Below are 22,162 nucleotides of genomic sequence, written 5' to 3'. Positions count from 1 at the left end.
ACCTGGTCATGGTGTATAATCTTCTTGATGATTTGCTGTATTCTATTTGCTAAGATTTTATTGAGGACTTTTGCATCCATGTTCATGAGGGAGATTGTCCTGTAGTTTTCTTTTTTTAGTTGTATCTTCCCCTGGTTTTTGCATCAGTATAATAGTTGCCTCCAAGAATGATTTTGGGAGGATTGCTTTCTTTTCAATTTCATGGAAGACTTTGAGGAGTATAAGGATTACATCTTCTGTAAATTTCTTGTAGAATTCAGCTGTGAATCCATCAGGACCTGGACTTTTCTTTGTCGGTAGGTTTTTATTACATTTTGAGTTTCATTGGCTGTTATTGGGTTATTGAGAGTTGTTGTGTCTTCTTGATTCTGCTTTGGTAATTTTTACCTTTCTAGGAATCTGTCCATTTCTTCAGTGTCTTCTGTTCTATGAGAGTAAAGATTCTCAAAGTAATGGGCCAGGGAAATGGCTTAGTGGAATAAGCGATTCCCTGGCAAGCACAAGGGCCTGAGTTCAATCCTCGGTTCCTCCAAAGAAGAAGAAGAAGAAGAAAAAGAAGAAAAAAACGATTCTCAAAGTAGCTATTGATGATCTTCTGAATTTCCACTTGTCTGTGGTAATTACACCCTTTTCATTCCTTATTGCTCATATTTGAATTTTTCTTTCCTCTTTTTGATGAGGTTAGCTAGGGGCTTATCAATTTTATTTAATTTTTCAAAGAAACAGCTTTTCATTTGTTAATTCTTTAAACTGTTTTCTTCATCTCAATTGAATTAGTTTCTGCTCTAATCTTTATGATTTCTTTCTGTCTTTGAGCTTTGGGTTTGGTTTGCTCTTCCTTTTCTAGATGTTGAATGCACAGCATTAGGGTGTTAATTTGTTCCCATTCAGTTTTCCTAATTTATGAGCTCACAGTTACAAATTTCCCTCTAAGAACTTCCTCCATTGCATCCCATAAATTCTGGTAAGTTGTGTTTGAATTTTCATTGAATTGTAGATATTGTTAATTTCTTGTTTAATTTCATCTGTGACCCATTCGTTGATGAGCAGGGTGTTGTTTAATTTCCATGTATTTAGGGGGTTTTTCTGGTTGCTTTTGTCATTTATTTCCAGTTTCATTGCACTGTGGTCAGATAATATGCATGGGATTATTTCTGTTTTCTTGTATATACTTAAGCATGACCTATGGACTAGTATGTGGTCTGTTTTAGATAATGATCCATGTACAGCTGAAAAAAATGCCATTCAGCTATGGAAAACTCTGTATATGTCCACTAAGTCCATTTGTTCCAAGCTTTCATTCAGTTCTGCTACTTTGCTAATTTTTTGTCTGCTTGACCTGTCTTTTTGAGATAAGGTGGTGTTAAGGTCTCCTGTTATGATTGTGGTATTGGATGTTAGATTTTTCATGTCCATTAAGATTTATCTTATACAGTTGGGTGCTCCTGTGTTTGGTGCATTCATATTTATGATTGCTACTTTTCTCTTGAATTTTTCCCCAAACCAGTATATAATGACTGTCTTTATTTCATTTGATCATTCTTGGTTTGAAGTTGAGACTGTCTGAGAACAGGATTGCTACCCAATCTTTTTTCTGAGGTGCTGGTTGTGGCATTGTTTTCCATGCTTTGACTTTCAGCCTTTGAATTTCTTGAAGAGGTACGTGTGTTTATTGTATACAGCATATTGTTGGATCTTGCTTCCTAATCCACTGTGCCAGACTATTTATTTCAATTGATGAATTGAGTCTATTTACATTGATGGTTATAATTGAAATGTATTGATTTATGATTGACATGTTATTTACCTGCTGTTTACTCCTTTTTCTCCTGTGTTGTTTGCCTTATTTGGTGGGTTCCTTCCACTCATTGGTGGAGCTCTGATCAGTTTGGCTCCTCTCTAGTATATCTTTTAGTAGTCTGTGTAGGGTTGGCTTTGTCGTCATGAAATTCTTTAGTTGTTCTATGTCATTAAAGTATTTCACTTCTATATCAAACTTGAAAGAGAGTTTTGCAGGGTATAGTAGTCTGGGCTGGAATTTGTTTTCATAGAGCACTTGAAGTACTCTGCTCCATGCTCTTCTTGACTTGATGGTTTGTGCAGTGTGCCATTATTCTGATGGGTTTTTCTTTAAGTGTGATATTTCTTTTCTCTAGTGGCTTTCAGTTTACTGTTCTTGTGCCCGATTTCTGGGATCTTGCCTATTATATGTCTGGGTGTGTTTTTAATTGGGCTGATGTTATTTGGAGTTCTGTATGCTTCGGTTAACTAAATGTCAGATTGTTTCCCCATATTTGGGAAGTTTTATGTTATTCCATCCATTTTTTTTATATCATTTGTATTGACACTTTCTTTCTCATTGATACCTATTTGTCTCACGTTGTTCATTTATCATCTTGCTGGTGATGAATTATTTTGTTCTGCATCCTAGTTCTTTTAAGAGATCTTTTCTTACCTTTTCAATAGCTGTGAAGGTGTCTTCAAGATCTGAAACTCTATCTTCACTTTCACTGAAGCAGTTTTGTAAGTTTGTGATTAGAATTTTAAGTTCCTCTATATCTCCTTGATTCTGCTTCATACAACCTATTTCTTTCCTATATTGCTCATACAAGGATTGTATCATTTTTCTAATCTCTTTTTTTAAATCAGTGTCTTCTTGAGAAGCAGTTATTCTTTCATTATACTTATCCTTTCTTTTTTTACTTCAGAGATTATTTTTGATCTGATTTTCTCTATTTGTTTCTGCAGTTGATACTTTATTTCAGATATTATTAATTCAGAGATTTTTTTTTTTAATTTCAGAGGTTATTTCTGATCTGAGTTCCTCTATACCTTTCTGAAGTTGTTTCTTCACTTCAGACACTATTAATTCAGACATTTCAGAGTGTGATTCCACATTTCTTCTGTGCTAGTGTCTTCTGCATTTGTTCTGTTTGGGCTCGGTGCCTGTGGTTGCATTTTGCTCCTCTTTGTCATTTTGTATAGCACTGTCCCCTGACCTTTGATGTAGAGCTTTGGTGCAGTTATAACTTTAGCAGCTACTGAAATTCTTACCCAAGAGTGATTATATGATTAAGGCAGTTATAGTTTTGTATTTACAGAACTACAATAAAGGACACTAATGTTGGGTAATATTTAGCAGTTGACAAACTTTTGTAACTAATGGCTTTGTATTTTTCGACAGTAAGAGCAATCATTATGGGTATATAGCTAAGCAGATATTAAACTGGGAATTTGTATTTAAGTTAGTCCTGCTAAGTTCTGTCTCATCATTTTCCCTTGATGTACCTGGTATTTTCCAGGCAGACTAGTTCACCCTGGTTACCTTTTGTCCCCTTGCAGTCAAGAAAGAAAGAGAGAAGATACTCTCATAGATCTGGGTCTAGCAAAATGTCTTAGCTTACCGGGTGCAGATCTATGAACTTTGAATTCATCCAGTTGTGCCTGGCTTGTGTCTGGCTGATGTGCTTAGCTTCTTCCTGCTCCAGCCCTTGGAAGTGAACCTGCTGTACCCCTCTGGCAAGATGTTCTGCTCCAGGATTAGCTGGGTGGTTCTGGCCCCTAGCGTCTCTGCAGGGACTTCAGCTGCAGTTTCACACCTGGCCTGTATGCCAGACCTGGGCTGGGTCTGGAGGGATCCAGAGAGCAGGACAGAAGGACTCACCGACAGGTGGACTTGGGCTGGGTCCGGAGGGATCTAGCAGGCAAAGGGGAGTGCGTAAGCTCTCCCACACACATGCAGGCCTGGGCTTGGGCTTCTTCTGGATGGATCCCGAGAAAGCACAGTGGAAATTGTCACTCACACGCTGGGCCTCGGCTGGTTCTGGAGGGGTCCTGAGAGCATGGCTGAAAAGTCTCACTCACAGGCCCTATTTTTGTTTTTAATATAGGGTCTTGCTACACAGTTCAAACTCGTAGTGATCCTCCTGTCTCAGCCTCCCCAGTGGTGGGATCACAGGCATATACTACCATGCCTGGTTTTGGTGGCCAGCACAGTGTGCTTAGCCCAGCATGCAGTACAGAGGATCAAACCTGGGTCCTTGTGCTTGCCAGGCAGGTGCTTATGTCACCAAGCTATCTTCTCAGCCCACTACTACTTTTTTTTTTATGAGCAGAATATATTTATTGAGAGAAAGAAAGCTCCTGTCCAAGAGAGGGACAGGAGGGGGGCCCAAGTGGGTAGTTCCCACCCCCCCTTTTTTTTTTTACTACTTAAGTTATTTTGTTACCTGTTTTATTTCAACTATGGCCTTTATTTCCTTCCTTCTGCTTACTTCAAGTTCTGTGTGTTTTAAGTTTTTGAGTATTTTTAGATACTTCCTGTTTAAAGTTAATGCATTTCTGAACACTGCATCCCATCTATTTTGATACAAAATACTTTTTAATTTCTCTTACAATTTCCTTTATGACCCATGGGTTATTTATAAGTTGTCTAATTTCTAAATATTAGGGATTTCCCAGATTGTTAAAATTTCTAATTCCCTCATATCCAAGAGAACATACTTTGGATGACTTGAATCCATTTCCGTTTATTAAAACTTGTTTATGGTACAGAATACATCTATCTTGGAAATATACATACAAGAATAGAATGTTCTGCTTTAGGTGGAATGATCTATACATTTCAATTAGGTAAAGGCGGTTGATAAAGAGTTTTCAAGTCATACTGATTTTTTGGCTTATACTACCAGGTACTGAGATGTGTGGTGAAATCACAGTAATGGTGGATTTACCTATCCTTGCAGTCCTAACAGGAATCCTCTTCAACATTATCAGTAAGTGACCACCTTCAGAAGAAAGTATTAAGATCTGTTCAAAATACAAATGAACACTCCAATTTTGATTACCCAAAAATTTAGTGGCTCAAAACAACACACATGAATTTGGAGTTTCTAAAGTAGTAGCCAGACACAGCTTGGTTGAGGCATGTTCTCTCCTAGGCTTCAGGAAAGTTGTTGGCTGTGTCATCTCAAGGCCCAACTAACGAAGGCTCCACTCCAAGAGCACATGGTTATTGGCAGTGCTCAGTTCCTGGCAGGTTGCACAACTGAAAGACAGCCTGAGTTCTCGCTGGTTTTGGATAAAGCTGGCTTCAGGGACTAGCTACATGGGATGCACCAATGCGGTCAGCTTCTTTCAAGAAACACAACCAGAAAAGTGAAGTGTGCTAAAAAGGGATCACAACCTAAATTAATCTAAGTCTTGAAGCCCCCTGCCCAATCTTGTGTTCCATTGGTTAGAAGTCCATAGATCTAACTCACATGGAAGGGCAGACCACCAGAAAGCAGGAATCACTGGAGACTTGGCATCTCCCCCTGGAATTTTACATTACTGTGGGGTTCTTCTGAGAATACCCATTTTACTCTTCTTGTTATAGAATTGGTAAGTTCCTTCATTCGGTGGATTCCACCATACATTTATCACCCACTTGCCTGTCTACCTATTTACTTCAGTAAGATTTTTGGAGGGAAGAAAATAAATAAACTGTAAACTGACATCCTAAACTGGAATTCATTTTCTTGTTTTGCAGTTAGATTTTTGAAAAACATCAAAATATATCTAAGGCTGTGATATGAGAGATGTAAGAACCTCTTAACATACATTGGGCAAGAACAGCATTTCCCAACATACAGATAAGGAAACAGGCTCAGAGAAGTAATTCTTCAGTGAAGCCGGAAAAGATGTACTTAAAGGTAGAAAGGCAACTACTTTGCATATATGCAAACCAAATGACAAGTCCCTTGGTGATTCTCAGTTTCAAGCTCTTCTGGCAAGGGCTGAAGAGCCAACATGTTTAGTACATGTGCTGCCAAAGCAAACTGGAAGAGCCAACATGTCATCAGTAGTCTTGTGGTAGAGGCCTTAAACTAAATCTTGTCAAATAAGGAGGTGCTTGGATTAGAAGCTAGATAGAACCTTCAAGGATAACCTTCTATGGTGGTATTATTCAGAATTTTAGTAGCTGTTGGAAATTATGACAAAATTATGCAAAACAAAAATTTAACATTTTTTTTTTTAAGCCAAAGACATTCTGAAACATGAAAGCATTCTGAAACACTCAAGAAGGAAAATTTAAGAAGCACACTGTGAAGATCCAGTACCTTATTTTAAATCTGGTAATGAAAGTAGTAAATATTTTAATCCAACAATCACTTCTGGTCTTCACTTTTTTCCTTAAGGGTACAGTGCATAGGTGAACAGAAAAGGGGCAGATAAAGCCACGTGACCTTCTGCACTCAAGACACTGCATGCCTTGTTACCAAGACACGTGGCTGTGAAACATGCCTCCACTAAGGCAGGCACCTAGTTATGATAAAGGTCAAAGTTAGGCTGACACAGTGGTACACATCTGCAATCCCAGCACTCTGGGAGGCAGGCAGAAGGGTCACAAGTTTGTGCCCTGCCTGAGCAATTTAAGGACAGGAAGACTGTCTCAAAGTAAGAGAGCTCAGGTCCCAGCCTAGTAATTAAAAAAAAAGGTGAAGGTTGAGGTGAGTCACATCCCAAATGAAAGCAGTTTATGCGTGCTCATGAACCAGTTATCAAAATGAGTTTCTCAAACTTGACACTTTTTTTTTTCATGTATTTGGTACAGGGTCTCACTACACAGCTCGGACTTGTAATGTTCTGTTTTCAGCCTCCCCAGTGCTGGGATTACAGATATGTGCCACCACACCCAGTCTCTGTGGTTGGCTCAGCACGCCCAGGGGCATGTGGTGCCAGGGATTGAACCCCAGTCCCTACACATGCCAAAGCAGGCGTTTAGTCCCCTGAGCTATCTCACCGAGCAGATACTTGAGTTCTTTATGTTAATTATCTTCTTACACGTGACATAATCTATAATAAATGTCTGAATTAAAAAATAATTTTAATACCCAAATATTAACATTTTGGCTTCTGTTTATGTTTCTTTAGTCAGAATGTACCAATTTATATTGGGAAAGCACACAAAAAGAAATATAAATTCTGCGTAAGAGTTCTAAAGTCATTCTTTTGGCAGGGATCTTGGTGTCCCCCATATTACTAGTTAGCAGTTATTAATATGGCTATTACTCTTGATAACTGGATGAAACATTAATATAAAATTACATTAATAGATATATTAATATAAATTTACTAATCAAATGATACTTTGGATCAAATAGTATTTTTTAAAGAATGACATCACACTCTTCATCAACTTCCTATAACCTATTCCTAAAAGAAATGTAGGCTTATATTAAAGCAGAATATTACATTTTTTGACCTTTATATTTTACTCAGTGGTAAGCTTAAGAACAAGTTTTGATTGTAACTTATCTTTATCTATAGTACAATGGAATAAAATCATATAGAAAAAATGTTTTTCATTGATTTTACCAGGTGCATCAGCAATGTGATTTATTTTCAGTTATGTAATAAAAACACTTTGGTGTAGATTTTTCAAAAGTGATTAACCTCAGAATGAAAGTGGTCATTAAAAGATTTCTAGGTTTTGCTCTATAAAAATCAATAGAATTTCACAGTGAAGAGGTCCTAAATTCCTCGTACATGAAATCATTTAAAAATAGAAGACATAAGACATCTTTAAATCTTTAATCCTTTGATTAAGCAGCAAGCATATCACTCTTCCAGGCCAAACACTGCTTAAACAAAAAAAGAAAATAATGACGTGCAAAATATTTACAAAATATGCGAAGCACACAATAAAGACATCTCACTATATACATGTGTCATTTCTAATGAAGCTAAAACTTCTGTGTGCTCTAATGCATGTAAATAAAATTACAGCACATCCTTCAGATACAGCACCGTGACCCATGTCTGGGACAGAACAGATTTTAAGTGAATCACAACGTACTGAATAGCTGGACAGATGCTGGTGCTGACCAACTTGACGGACATATCTCACATACTGTGTACTGAAGGCCTACTGACAAGAGACAAGACAATAAAAGCTGTCAAGGTATAGAATGCACATATGCAAGACAATCTAAGTGCTTTAAAAATATCTAGGCATTTTCTTTTTATATAACTATCCCCCATGGCTTCTAAAGTAAAAATAAGTATAAATTCTTTAATGTCAAGAATTTTAAATCAGTTAAATTTTATCTGATTATAATTCAGGGCAGGAACTATTCAAGATGATCCAATGAGAAAGAAAAGGACCTATCTTGCAAAATGTTTTCAGTTACATAGTGTTCTCCCAGAGTGGTCTAAGCTTGAATATTAAAACTCATGAGTGAATGGAAATCTATAGGTCTTTACAGCTGTAGAGCCAATGCAAGGGACTGCTTTGCCAATATCTTGGGAATACATGGCCTCTTAAACTGAAAATAGGGCCTCTGATACTGTTTAGTGAAGGGGCCCTAAATAGGATGAGGACGTGCATGTGCAAACATACAGCCTGTGTTCCACTAGCACAGCAAGCAAAGTAACCTGTCCCGCCACACAGTCCTGATTCCAATATGAAGTAACATCAAAAGTATCAGTAACACTTTGTTGAAATACTATTACTTGGAAATACTCACAGGTGCATTAAGGATTATGTATCTAATTGAGAAGACTTGAAGTCTTTTTTTTTTTTTTTTTTTTTTTTTTGGTTAACAGCACAATTGATACATTTTTAGATAATGAAGAACAAATTCTTAGATTCATTTTATGAAGTAATGTTGATTTAACCCTAAACCAAAGTGCAGCTTGTTTGCAAGGAATACATGAATGTATTCAACTGGTATAGTAAAGATTTACCAAGAAAACACCCTTCATATTAAATGCAAACTATATTAGTAAGTATGAGGGCAATTTTAAGTTCAGAACCTAAACACAAAAAGGGTACTGTAAATAAAGGTTTCCATAGCCACGATCTCTACATATTTGACAAAATATAATTATTTTCTAAAGTCTCCAAATGTAGGCCAACTACTAGCTAAAGCAAATAGTATTTAGATACATAATTGTTTGTCAAAATTAACTATATTTCAAGGAACTTAAAGATATAGTTCAGCAAATTAAGTCCTAATCTTTTTGTAAAATTATTATCCAATCTTCTTATTCTGATAGATGACAGGGTCACTGACCTTTAAATAAGGATTTTGTATTAGGACCCTAAACATTGTGTTAAAGGGTTAGTAGATTTAGTACATTCTTTGTGGTTTCATATAATTGCTTTGCAATTGATTAAAGTGCTTTCTTTTAAAGGAACATATTCAAATTCCTTTAGAAAAAAAGCAATGTAGTTTGAAAAAAGGGATATGAAGCTATAATTTCTTAAATATGAATAGAATGAACATGTAGCATAATCTGTAATGCAGGCTATTTATTCTTGCACTCCTAACATAGGAAATTTTTAATTAAATAAAAGAAAAAGCCCTAATATCCTTAACTTAAAAACTTAAGGAGTTTTCACAATTCCTAAGTCAATAATCCTCTACTACAAGCCTTGACTATGAAGAGGCAGGAATATAAAGAACCTTAATAAAATAAATATAGTAAAAACGAAAAACATCTTGGTATATAGAATACTTAAATCTCTTTTCCCTTTCATGAGATCACATTGGTGAATACATATTCTAAAAAGGAGGGTAACCTGGAAGCTTTTTGTTGTATAACATTTTAGTTTAGTGAACTGAAAAATTTCTTAGACATCCACTTAATATTAGTCCACTGCCACAGAATAATTTTGCAGCCTCAGAATCTAGGAAGGATTTTGTTTTCCTTGTTTGCATCAGTCAGATAAGCACTGGTATAATGATGGGGTGGAAGTTACTGCAGCGCTGTGCAACTTAATTTTAGTGCAGTGAGGATTGTGAATCTGTCTGAATTCCAATTAGTGATGGTGGCTGCTGACCACCAACCGTGGACAACACTGGTCTTGGGTTTAGACGGGGTGGCATGGAATTAGCAGGGCGAATGAGAGGTGGTGGAGGCTGATTTAGAGTTGGCCGGGGCTGGATGAACCGAGCCTGCTGCTGCAGAGGAGGAGGCTGCCGGTGAAGAGCAGGGGCAGCAGGCAGTGTTGGACGAAGCAGCGGCGGAGGCTGGTTCAAAGTGGCAATGGGGGCTGTTGGTGTTGGAGTGGATGATGGGGCAGGAGGTGATGGACCCAGAGTCCGAGGAGTCTGTGGGGTCTGTGCCTAGAGGTGAGGAAACAAAAATACACACATGAGATGTTAAGTCCTAATGAACTAAACACAATATAGTTTGGGCTGTCACAGGAAAAACAAAACAAACCAAAACAAAACAAAAACATAACACCAGTGTTTATTGGAAGCACAAGCTTCTTTTATTTTAAACAAAACAAAAAACAAAAAAAAACCCAAAAAAGCAATGAGGCTACCAAACAGGCATCTTTATTAGTAAACAGCTTAATACTGGAAATAAAAATAAAACTATGAAAGAACAATACACTCTCCATTCTGCCAGGACCAGAAATTAGCATGTCATTATGACTCAGGAGTCACAAGAGGTGTACCACTGGGTCAGTGTATTGTCAACCTTTCATGCTCATTTAGCTAGTCCTCCAACAGCTTAGCCTTATAGAACACCACACAAAATGGTGACTCCTCAACTCATATTAGCTCAAATTCCAGACACAAACACACCTCCTCTTCTTCATCAGTGCTCTTCCCTGATGGCACATTAGAAGCACTTTTTGTCTCCTCCCCTAAAGTAGAAGCATCACCATTAGAAGCCTGGGTTCCTTGTTCTGCTTCCCACTCCTGCAATACCTCCTCTAAGTTAAACCGACGCCTGTAGTTTACAAAGAAGTTCTTCACTTGGCCAACAGTCTTGTTGCCAATTACATCTGCAATAGCTTGAAAATCTTTACCATATTTTCGGACACCTGGAAAGCAAAGTAAATAATACACCTGTGAAGGATCAGTAAGGAGAGCTGTGTGTACTAAACATCATGCACACACAAAAGATACCAGCAATGAAAATCCGTTCTGAAAAACTCTTCTCAGTTCTGTTTTGTGTTAGAGGCTAAGGTATCAGGGTCACAGATGACAACTATCAATTATGTCATTTCACTGAACCAGCCACTTTGCTTCAACTGAACAATCAGAAACTTACCATGATTTTTACATACTCAGTTATTTTCTCCAATCCTCTCTTGAACTCTCAAATATAGTCCATTTATTGTAAAGCATTGAATTCTTTGTTCCATCCTCAATTCCACATTCATTTATTTCCCTAGTAGCCAGTCACCTAAATTTGAGCAACACCGTTTGTAAACAAAACTGGATGGGAATGAGCCATCTTTTATCCCCTCAATGGACTGAGTGAGTAGCTGCAATTTCCCCTAATATTAAGACAGACATTGTAATTTTGGTCTTAACTTCAATGGGATTATTTCCCTATATCCTACCAGGGTATGAACAAATATAAATGAATTAAAATGTAAAAGAATGGTTACAACGTGACAGATTAAGAAAAAGATATTTTTACCAAGTCAGCTACATGTTAGCTCATGTAGCGCTTCTCCACTATGTAGAAAGGGCTCCTAGCCATGGGATACAGCCTCAAGAATAAGGTGGAAATGGCACTGACATTTAAGAAGGGCTGTACACTGGTATTTCAGGGTACAGATTTTCACCAATGAAGTTTTATTACAATCAAGGATAGTAAATGACTTAAGAAGCTTAGATTACCAATTACACCACAGAATTTATAATGAACAATTTGCTGTTAAAGGAATTACATTTTATGCTTGGCTCAAAATATAAAACTTATTGAAAATTATCATTTTATACTTTGTAACTGCTTTTTAAAATACCAGAAAATAATTCATCAAAGAGATGAAAACAAAGACCAAAGTTGGGTGTTTGCACAAAGTTAATGTGTATTAATATAGATAAGTTAATGAGGATATATTAATACCCCAGAAAAATGCTATATTCTTGATACCAATTAATATGAAATACCCAATTAACTGATAACATTTTAATGTAACAGTACTTTTAAGTTATGCCTTTATTTTTAATTGGGAACAAGCATCTCTGGCTACATTTAACTAACTAGGGTGGACCTACAGGGTGTTCCTTTACCTTAGCGCAATGAGAATGGGTGGTCTGAAATTATGCTACACATTACAGCCAATTCTAAATGGAGAATCTAGAATTAGTAACCTATGTTCATTTGCTCTGTTCTCAAAGGAAAGGCAGATTATATGACAGCAAAGTAAAAATGATATACATTGTTTACAATGTTTTAACAATATAAATTTATATTCCTTTTAAATCTATGGGCTGATTTACAGTTTGAAATTCACAGGTAAGATGAATTCTAATAGTGACTACATTCCACTAAGTGTTTATTTGGTAATAAAATTCCCGGGTCACCTCACAATAGTTACTCTTAAGATTTTCAAGGGCTTCCCCACTACTTACACTTTAGAAAACAGTAGCATATAAAAGACTGAATTCTATGCCACTGCTAAATTTGATGACAAACCAGTGTTTACCAGCGTAGTATAAGTGATAACTTACATAGAAATGGCAAAACCTAAGTATGACAGCATACTTTCATTTCTATGGCTTAGAAATGAAAATTTTAAGTAAGCCTAGGTTTAGATCTTTCCTATTCCTAATAAGTGACATTAAGACTCTGACCTCCCCCGTCAAAAGATAAAGTCCATAATACCTGTATGCTTTACAAAATATACTCCCCAAATTGCATAACAAATTCTGAAATTGTCTCCAAGACTGTGTCTATTATATAATTCTCTGAATCTAATCCTTTTGACTTTTGATTTTCTCTTCCTTAGTGGATTTTTTTACCTTGTCATTAATGTTGTCACATTTGCAAAATTATGGGTTCTAAATCAGTACTTCCCATAGGCCTTTAGATTTTCTAAAGACTCTGGATGTCAAGCACTTCTTCCGAGTCACAGGCATGTTGACTATTATTAGCTCAAGTAAGCTAGTCTGTAGTCTCAAGACTCACAGTATCCTGCACTCTGTAGTTCAGATGAGGATGTGGGGGATGGTTAATCTTGTCTTCTTTCATAATTTGTAAGTAAAGCAGATTGCTTTCTCAGCAAGGGAATTAAATATGACGAGTCAATCTCTGTATTTGGTTCGGATGAGGATGCCAGGTTCTGTCCTGAGAACCTATGTGCCCAAAATCCTTATCTCCTCAGCTTGAAGGAGGACTGAACAAGTGTGTAATAGCTGTAGTACCTTATAGTAGCTTCTGGACTAAAGCAGCCTCATCTGCCTGCCCCACTGTGTTAACTTTTCCACCAAGTTCCATGTTTTCTGTGTACCACGAAGAGCAGAAAGCTTTAAAGTACTATCTTACGGAATGCACAGGAGCACCTGCCATGCCAAGTTCGCAAAAAGTGCTCAAGAAATGCCCCCCCCCCCGTTTAATCGTAGTTTTCTTCCACAAAACATAGGGGGCATACAGAGTAAGCTTCTTTATCATACTCATACTCTAGTGACACTGCTCAACAAGTTTTTGCTAGAAAATCAATTTCTTTCTTTCTTTCTTTTTTTTTTTTTGCAGTACTGGGGATTGAACTGAGGACCTTACTGAGTTATCTCCCTGGCTCCAAGATCAAATTCTTAAGCTCTATGGTTAGTAACTAGGCAAACTTTAGTGAAATGCCAACTGAATTTTCACAACTGCTCTTTTAGAAAAATCCCCAACTAGGTTTCTAGGACAACTTAGCAGGGGCAGTGACGAGTCATTAGCTTGGCAAGTTTATCAAGCTATGGCCTCGTAGCTTCTGAGTTCCAAGCTATACACAGGGCATGCATGGGGGATGGGCTGTCTTGTGTCATAATTTGTAAGTCAAGCAGACTGCTTTCTCAGCAAGGGAATTAAATATGACAAGTTAATCTCCATACTTGGTAAAGTTTTACCCTCCAGGTAAAAGTCAGTTTTCAAGGATTTAAGTGAGTTTGGAGAACCCTGGAGAGGCCAACTGTAAATTTTCCAGGAAGGAAAAAAAATATTTTTGTGAAATTTCTAGACTTTACTTGAAAGCTACAATGAAACAATTTGACTTTCTATGCTGGGAGGGACATTGTGATATTTAATATATATTTTTAAAGTTTTCCTTGGAAAATTAACATAAAAATGTAACTTACTAGGATATTCTGCCAATTTTCTAAACAATAGTCTATATTACCCAACATAAAAACCCATTCATGTTCTTTTTATATTTCTCACTCATACTTTTAACATGCTGTTGAAGGTATTCTTGTTAACAATACTGATTTTATCATAATCACTGTCTGAATTATCCCAAACTCTGAATTAGTGAAGTTTGTCCATTTTCATTTTTTGAGTTTTGGTTTGCAAGATGGTAACTTCAGGAGACTTTCTCAATTTTATACATGAAATCAGAATTTGCTTTTTTAGTTAGAAGGGACGGCATGGAGCATAGCTTTTATTATATTTAAAAATTTATTTTTAAAATCTGATTTTGGACAAACAAGAGTAAGCAGGAAAACAAAGCATTAATAGTGGCAAACTGCTTCTGGGTTAGAAAATTTTAGGAGATACTGTCTCTGCTCCCCTTTTTTTTTTTAATGGCAGTGGGGACTGAACGCAGGGCCTCTGTGCTGGGTTATACTCCTAGCTTTTTTTTTTTTTTTTTGGTACAGGGCCTCACTATGCAGCTTGGACTAATAGTGATCCTCCTGTTTTCAGCCTCTCCAGTTCTGGGATTACACGTGTGCGCCGCACACACGGACTTGGTCCACAGCTGAGTGCGCTCGAGGGGCAGGGCTGGCGCGGGATGTTGTGTTGGGGATCAAACCCAGTCCCTGCACTTGCCTATGCAGGCACTTAGTCCACTGAGCTATCTTGCCAGCCCTCCCAGCTCTTTTTAATTTTTAAAATTAAAAAAAAACAAACTGAAATGTTGAAACAGGTCAATTTCACTTGCTAAACTGATCATGTAGGACTTGAATATGAGGCCTTTTGGCCCTAAGCCTCCCAGAGTGCTGAAATTACAGTTTTTCAATTCTTAAGGTAAACATATACATAATTAAAAAAGATTATCAAAAATCTATTTTTGAAATAACAGGAACATAGGAAGGTCTAGAATCTTATGGGATGTGATTCTTTTTAATCAATAAGACATAAACTCAAATCATTTTTAAATATGTGTTTATTTCTACCACCTGTAAATCTTTTCATAAACTCAACATTAAAGAAGGAAGAAAAAAGTATTAGTAACAGTACAATGACTGGTACATGTAAGTGAAAGCTCAAAGTTGAAATCATATTTTTTTTTCAATCTCTTCAGGGTGTTAACACTTCCAATTCTCTTTATTGTACACTAAATTCCATTACAAAAATGCTGAAAAATTCGACTAATCAATTGTTTGAAGTGTGCATGCAAGAGAGGGCTGCCAGGCATTTTGGGATTGTCATTCTTATGGCATCTGTTGCCTTTCAGATGCAAAAGCACAAATTTCCTGTTTCCACTTTCTTTGCTCTCTTGTGTACAAATTTACTATCCTTACATTTTTATCAACTGTCTAATCACTGTATTCTCCTATATTATGGATTACTTTAGCCTTTTAAAGTATGAGACAATCAGAAAGCAGGCAATTTCTACATTGGTAATTTCACTTCTCTTAAAAAGGATCAAATTCACAACCTATAAGATGGCACTTAACGTAAGCCTAACAACTTAAACATAGTTCCATCTCTTACATGAAATGGCAGGAAATATGAGGAAAGAACTAAGAAATTAAAATCAACATCCTGATAAAATTAGAAAAAACTTTTATCCTAAAATAACACTAAGACTTTAATTGGTCTATATTCTTTTTTCTTTTTCTTTTTTTTTTTTTTTTTTTTTTTTTTGTGGTACTGGGGATTTAACTCAGGACCCTGCCCTTGCCAGGCAAGCACTTATTCTACTGAGCTATCTCCCCGGCTTTACTAAGGCTTTATTGGGAAGCCCTTTTTTTTTTTTTTTTTTTAATGTATTTGGTACAGAGTCTCACTATGCAGCTCAGACTAATGATCTTCTTGTTATCAGCCTCCCCAGAGCTGCAATTACAGGCCTGAGCCACCACAGCCAGACTCAGAGCCCCTGAAGGTGGGGCCAGCACAGCATGTGGTGCCAGGTATCAAACCTGGTCCTTGCGCTTGCCTAAGCAGACACTTAGTCTGCTGAGCCATCTTGCTGGCCCGGGAAGCATTGTTTATAGCATCAAGATTAATAAGTGACTATACTTTAAAAAAGAAAAATATATTTAGGTGTGGTCTAAAGTATAAATGTCACATACTAGAGATCTTAATTCTGTCCCACACTTTGAAGGATGTTTTGTATGTCTTTTAAATGTATTATTTTTCTGAAAACAGCTAATTACTCTTCCATTTTTACATAAAGACACACCTTGAACCTAATTTTATTTTGCTTAAAAGAATTTTAACATTGTTTAATTTTAGGATAATTTCTAAGGGCATTATAAATTAGAACATTTATATACAGGGAACAAGCTAGAAACAGGACTTTTTACCATTAAAACACACATGAGAAAATCATGACTAGTCTCACTGCTAACTAGTTTATTAAAATAGAAAATTTAGATACCTAAGGCTAGAATACAGGACAAAAATTGTGTAACTGCTCTTGGCAAATATTTTAAGTGGTCTAAATTAGCAGCGTTAATGCTACTCAGCTTAGGGACTCCTGAAGGTTACTGCAATTGTAACATAGGTAAACTAGAATGAACACAATGAAGTGACAGACTATAAAGTTATAAACATATTCCTAATGGATATAAACATGACTCCCTATTCTCCATCAAGGGAAAAAATGAAAAACTTAACATGAATGGTTAATATTTAATTAACAATAATGTGAATAGGTCAGATAGGAAAGCGAGGTGGGAAATACATATTTAAGAACTAGGAAAGCAAATGACCTTGATGTTTCATTTTTTAACAAAAAAGTTTATAAAAAAGAATCATTTTTTTGGGGGCGGGGGAGTACTGGGGATTGAACTCAGGACCTTACACTTGCCAGGCAGATGCTTATGCCACCGAGCTATTTCTCCTACTAGAATCATAAATTTTAACAGCAGCACTAGTATTCTTATTTCTTTTTCTAAGTCACTGTGATAGTAAAGTGTGAGCAATATGATTATAAAGCATTTTACAAAATAAGTGTTAAATCAGATATATGTAAAGACCATCTTGAATATAAAGTGCTATACAAAGTAAAACGCATTAATATTAAAACATAAACTACTTTGTACAACTATAATGGTCATAAGAATAATACCACATGAAGATATCCATAAACATTAAAGAAGAAAAAAGGTAGTACTCAAACAGCTTCTAATAGCAAAGTACACATAGTTAATACACTTGATATATTTTAACATCTGAGCCTCAGGTACAGGTGACATTACTGTATGACTATATCCATAAGACATCATTTCTAGGCATTGTATAAATGTGTGGGCACATAAGACAAAATTGTGCTTTTTAATCCTTTCTAAAATAACTATTTTAGACGCAAACTGCTTTATGTTGATTTTATATAATAGTAACAAAAGCCAGAAAGTCCAAAATGAAAACAAAAGTTTCAAAGTGAAAGTAAGTAAAAAAGGGACATTAACACATTGAAATGGTCCCTCCAGTATCCTAAGAGCTACAGAGTTTCATACAAACTGCTGAACGAACTGATTTAAAAAGTTACTTTTTAAATGAGAATAGAGTACTGAGTATATCTCAATAGAGAGGAAATTTTTGATTGCATGCATTAATACTCATAAGCCAAGTCCACATATGCAGCTCAGGCTATATATACAGATCTTAGTGTGCCCTTCCCTAAAGCAGTTCTGCATGTCCAGCCCAGCCTTAAGATACCATAGACCCTAACACAGCCAATAGTGACACAAAATAGTGTAGAACCCTGAGTGTCGTGCAGAAAAATATTAGCTCCTATCTTTCTAGGAAAGCCTCTTCAGAAAATCTTGCTATGAGGGCCATTTGTTGTATTACACTATAGCACTAATGCACTAACATCTGTGCAACCTAACACTAGAAGGCAGAGTTCAATTCTCATCAGAAAATATACTAAGGAAACTTAAGCTTTACATGAATAAAAGGACTATTTTTTCACACTACTTATGCTAGAGCTGTAAGCCATAGTTCTAAAAATAAATACAAAACAGCCACTGCAAATGCTAATTTTTAAACAAAAGTCTGAATTATCAGAGTCTAATTTTAAAACAGCTATTTAACTACACCTTGTTCTGATTCATTCAGAAACCCTGCTCTACAATGGCTATGAGCAACTGGCACCCCATCTTCACAGAATCCCCCCAGTTTTTCTCTCTATGAAGACTGCTAGGCTAGACAGCTAAATGGCAGGCTGATCTCCCAACGCCATCCTTTGATATTTTTAAATCATGCTAACTGGCTAGCTCTTACTCCTGTAATCTAAACTGGACAATCATATTAGTCAATCTTTAATTGTATTATTCTCATCTCTGAATGCTACCTGGGTAGGATTTTTATACTAAAATGTATTCTCTGATGAGTATTTGGAAAGATCTTAAAAGGTGTGCTTGTTTCCCTGGGGCCCCCCTCTCTCAGAGCAGTTAGCACGGACACAAAGCTCTAACTACTCAATACAAAGAGGGTTCCCCTAAGAAGAAACAAAATGTAGACCCACTTTATAAATTACACAATCATTCCTATAAACAGTTTATCTTGAAGAAAACTCCACAGTACTTAATAAAAATACACAACATATGCCCTAAAATACTTCAAACATGAGAAAATCCAGGCTTATATTTCCAATTTGTCCTTCAGTATTCTCATAATATAAAAACTTTTGCCATACAGCTCAACAATATACTCTTTATAAATAATGCATTAAAATTTTAATATGTGTATTTTTGATGTCTTCTAAATATATAAAGCCAGGTTTCCAAACATTTAGAGATACATCTCTTAAGGCATGATACACTGAAAGGTAAGCAAATTGTTAATATTTTCAGTACCTGACACTTAAAAAAATAGAGAACACTATCATACAGAGTAATTAGAAAAACAAAAAACATATGATATCCCGTTTTCTGCTCTTCATTGTGAGTCACCAATCGGTGACACAGTTAAGAGTGAGCCCAATGGCCAGAGCACAGCAGCAGGGCTGGTCACGCTGTCTCAAGTCAGTTACTCCATGCCGGAGGCATCAGTCAGTTCAGGACCCAAAAGGCACAGACTCGGAGTGTCACACCCACAAACACAACACAGAACTCCTTGTCACCGAGTCTTTGTGGTGAACACAAGATCCCTTTCTTGATCCATTTCTGAAGAAAGGGAAGGAAGAACTACGGTAGTCACCTTTCATGACAAGTAAAATAATTATGAACAACAATAACTGCTTATCTTTAATATACCTTGCACTGCTAGAAGCTGCTCCTCTGTTGTCCAACGGGCATTAATTTTCTGATTTGACTACAAAATTAAAGAGAAGTTTCCTAATGAGGATATGAAGACAGACATTTTTTCAAACTGCTTATTTAAAAAAAAAAAAAAAAACTTTTTACCAAATCACAGACATGAGTTTACTAAAAGATTTAAGAAGATTCCAGTTTTAGAAGGATTAAAAATATACATACAGAATTACCTCTTACCCACACAGAAAGGCAATGAAAGGAAAATTATCAATTTGGGAAAATGAACATTTATGCTTTAAATTTGAGATATTAAAACTTGAGGAAACCTATTAGAGTAGTCACCCATTTTCTGACTATAAGGTTTCTATCACAGTGGAGATACTACTTTTAGTCTAGTTTTTAACATATAAAACTGTATTCTCTTTAGAAAGGATTTATGACTAACATTTCTTCTGTCCACATTTAAACTTATCCTTTCTCACCCTAAAATTGTTACAAAATTGGCAAAGAACATAGAATAGACCTGAGCCCTAAAACATTTCTTTAAATTTATGAAGCAGAAAATAACTCACTGATAATAGATAATAACAAGATGGCTTTTTTCTCCCAGATCTCCCAATATTCTTCCCAATTTGGGGGGGGGGTGTCAAAACTCATAAATGTAGTGTTTCTATTATGGCAGTATTACAATATGAAACACTTAAGCAGATTTCATTAGTTTACATCCACTGACATAAGTCAAGCTTCTGTGGCCATGGATGAAGGGACAGAAATAAGTGCAACAGCTTGGAGAGACTGCAGAAGGAACTGCCAAGTTGAGGCGACTTGCGGTTACACCTGTTTTGTGCAGCAAACAGAAAGGCGGCTTCCTTTGAGAAGGGCCAGTCAGTTCCAACCCTGCACACGCTCTCAGTAGGTACAGCTTCTACAGTGCATAGTGAAGAGGTACAAGTTAGAAAAAGGAATGAAACAAAAACTCAAAGTTAACAATCTACTTAGAGAAAGAAAAAAGTATTGAAAAAATAAAATAAATAAAAAGGACTAGAGTGAGAGAGAAAAATCTAGAACAGTAGTGACTAAATTTCAGAAAAGACTAAAGATGGACAACAAGGCAGGTCAGGCAGTAATGAGAATACTTGATCAATAAAAAAGAAAAGAGAAAGAGGAGGGATTAAAAACCCTGAGACTCATGGAAGGAAAAATAAAGGTGCAAACCAAAGCTTATAAAGCGAAAAGAAAAAAGATAGGCCCCCCCAAAAAAGATTAACAAAAATAAAGTAGGGCTATTGATCACATACATGTAGATAATTTGCTGCTACCCTGGCCAGGGAGAGTATATAAAAGTACTCCAACATCTGTAATCTCAGGGACAGGAGGATCACAAACTTGAGCCCAGCCTGGGCAAATTATCAAAAGCCTGTCTCAAAAATTTAAAGCCTGAAGATATAGTATTCCTTACTTAGACTAACAACAATTTAGAAGCTATACATGTAATACAAGCTGCTGTAAAGATCGAATTTAAAGAAATATGAGGATATATTCAGAATACATGTAAGAAAATATCTAGCAGTGCCTGAGCCAATCTTTGAGGTAAAAACTAGTGGGAAATTATCATAAATTTCACAAACTAAAGTGAAATAACGCACACTATTCAAAATTACCTTTTAAATTTTTTTAGAATCTCTTATTTATTTGGTACAGGGTCTCGCTATACAGCTTGGACTCATACTGATCCTCTTGACTCAGCCTTCCCAGCACTGGGATTACAGGTGTGCGCCACCATGCCTGGTTTTGGTGGCCAGCATGGTGCGCCTGGGGTTCTGGGGCCAGCATGGTATGTAGTACCGAGGATTGAACCAGGCAAGCACTTAGACAACCAAGCTATCTCCCTAGCCCCTAAAAATTATTTTCATCTCATTTCATAAAACTTATGAAAATATCAAGAGACTAGATGAACACAAGTAGTAATTTACAGAAATTAAAAGTACAGAATGTAAATGGGGAATGCAAAGATGGGAGAAAATGTTACACTTCTTAGTGTGTGTGTGAGAATGAGGGGAAACTAGAAGTGTGGGAGACTGAAAAGGATTTTAGAACAGAATTTTCTTGAAGGCAAAGAAAAGGTATCCCATGTACGAGGAACAGCAGAATGTATGATGTCAGGAAGAAGTGTCAAATGAGCCTGAAAAGTTGGGGTGTTCGAGATAGGATAAGAAACATAGTCCAAGAAAGGCAGTAAAAAACCAAGATCACACTAAACTTAACAAGCAAAAGGTTTTTTTTTGTTACTGGCATGTGTGAATGTATATGTGCATATGAAGTCGGCATACCAAAACAGGACTTCGGACCTGGACAGCAAGGAAAAGGGTGACACTGTTAAGATCCTAGGAAGTCAAGAAATGATTCAGAGATGTGGAAAAGGAGAGGCTAAGATTAACACGGGGTAGAGAGAATGAGGTATCTGAACATTCAGGTACAATGTAGTCTTACCTAAGAGAGATTTACTTATTCAAACACCTTTTTTAAGAATCTGGGAAATTTTTATAAGAAAAAATAATGCACTAAAACCTTACTCAGACATAAAGTTCCAGTACAAGGTTACAAAGATTTTTAAAATTTGTGTGTTCTCTGTTTGAAAATCTCTTGACATGCTAACTAAGGTGGCCGAGGATAGACACAATTGTCTCAAACATCCAAACAACCAGGTCTTCTCCTGGCCCTGGAATGGGCACTGATGTTTTAGTTCAATTCCACATGAAGCTATTGAATTAAATTTAGGGCAGTGTTGTACA

At 36.4% G+C, this 22,162-nt stretch overlaps 1 protein-coding gene across 3 annotated transcripts in view; it reads right to left on the bottom strand.

The window, feature by feature from the left end:
• Positions 1-8,958: 8,958 nt before the first annotated feature.
• Rcor3 (REST corepressor 3) overlaps positions 8,959-22,162 on the bottom strand; it is a 59,963-nt gene continuing 46,759 nt past the window's right edge. The window contains exons 10-12 of one of the 3 annotated variants that reach the window (XM_004641167.2): positions 19,371-19,428; positions 10,584-10,825; positions 9,514-10,115 (exon numbers count right to left, since the gene is read on the bottom strand). In XM_004641167.2, coding sequence (XP_004641224.2) covers positions 9,771-10,115; positions 10,584-10,825; positions 19,371-19,428 — 645 coding nt within the window. In that variant the 3' untranslated portion in view covers positions 9,514-9,770. Of the gene's footprint in view, positions 10,116-10,583; positions 10,826-19,370; positions 19,429-22,162 lie in introns of all 3 variants that reach the window. The other 2 variants (XM_023701150.1, XM_012516900.2) reach the window with 2 other exon arrangements.

The sequence above is a fragment of the Octodon degus genome, unplaced genomic scaffold, assembly GCF_000260255.1.
Source record: "Octodon degus isolate 3935 unplaced genomic scaffold, OctDeg1.0 scaffold00131, whole genome shotgun sequence".
In the NCBI taxonomy this organism is placed as follows: Eukaryota; Metazoa; Chordata; class Mammalia; order Rodentia; family Octodontidae; genus Octodon; species Octodon degus.
The sequence above is the reverse complement of the archived record's forward strand: the minus strand, read 5'-3'. Positions and strand labels throughout refer to the sequence as shown.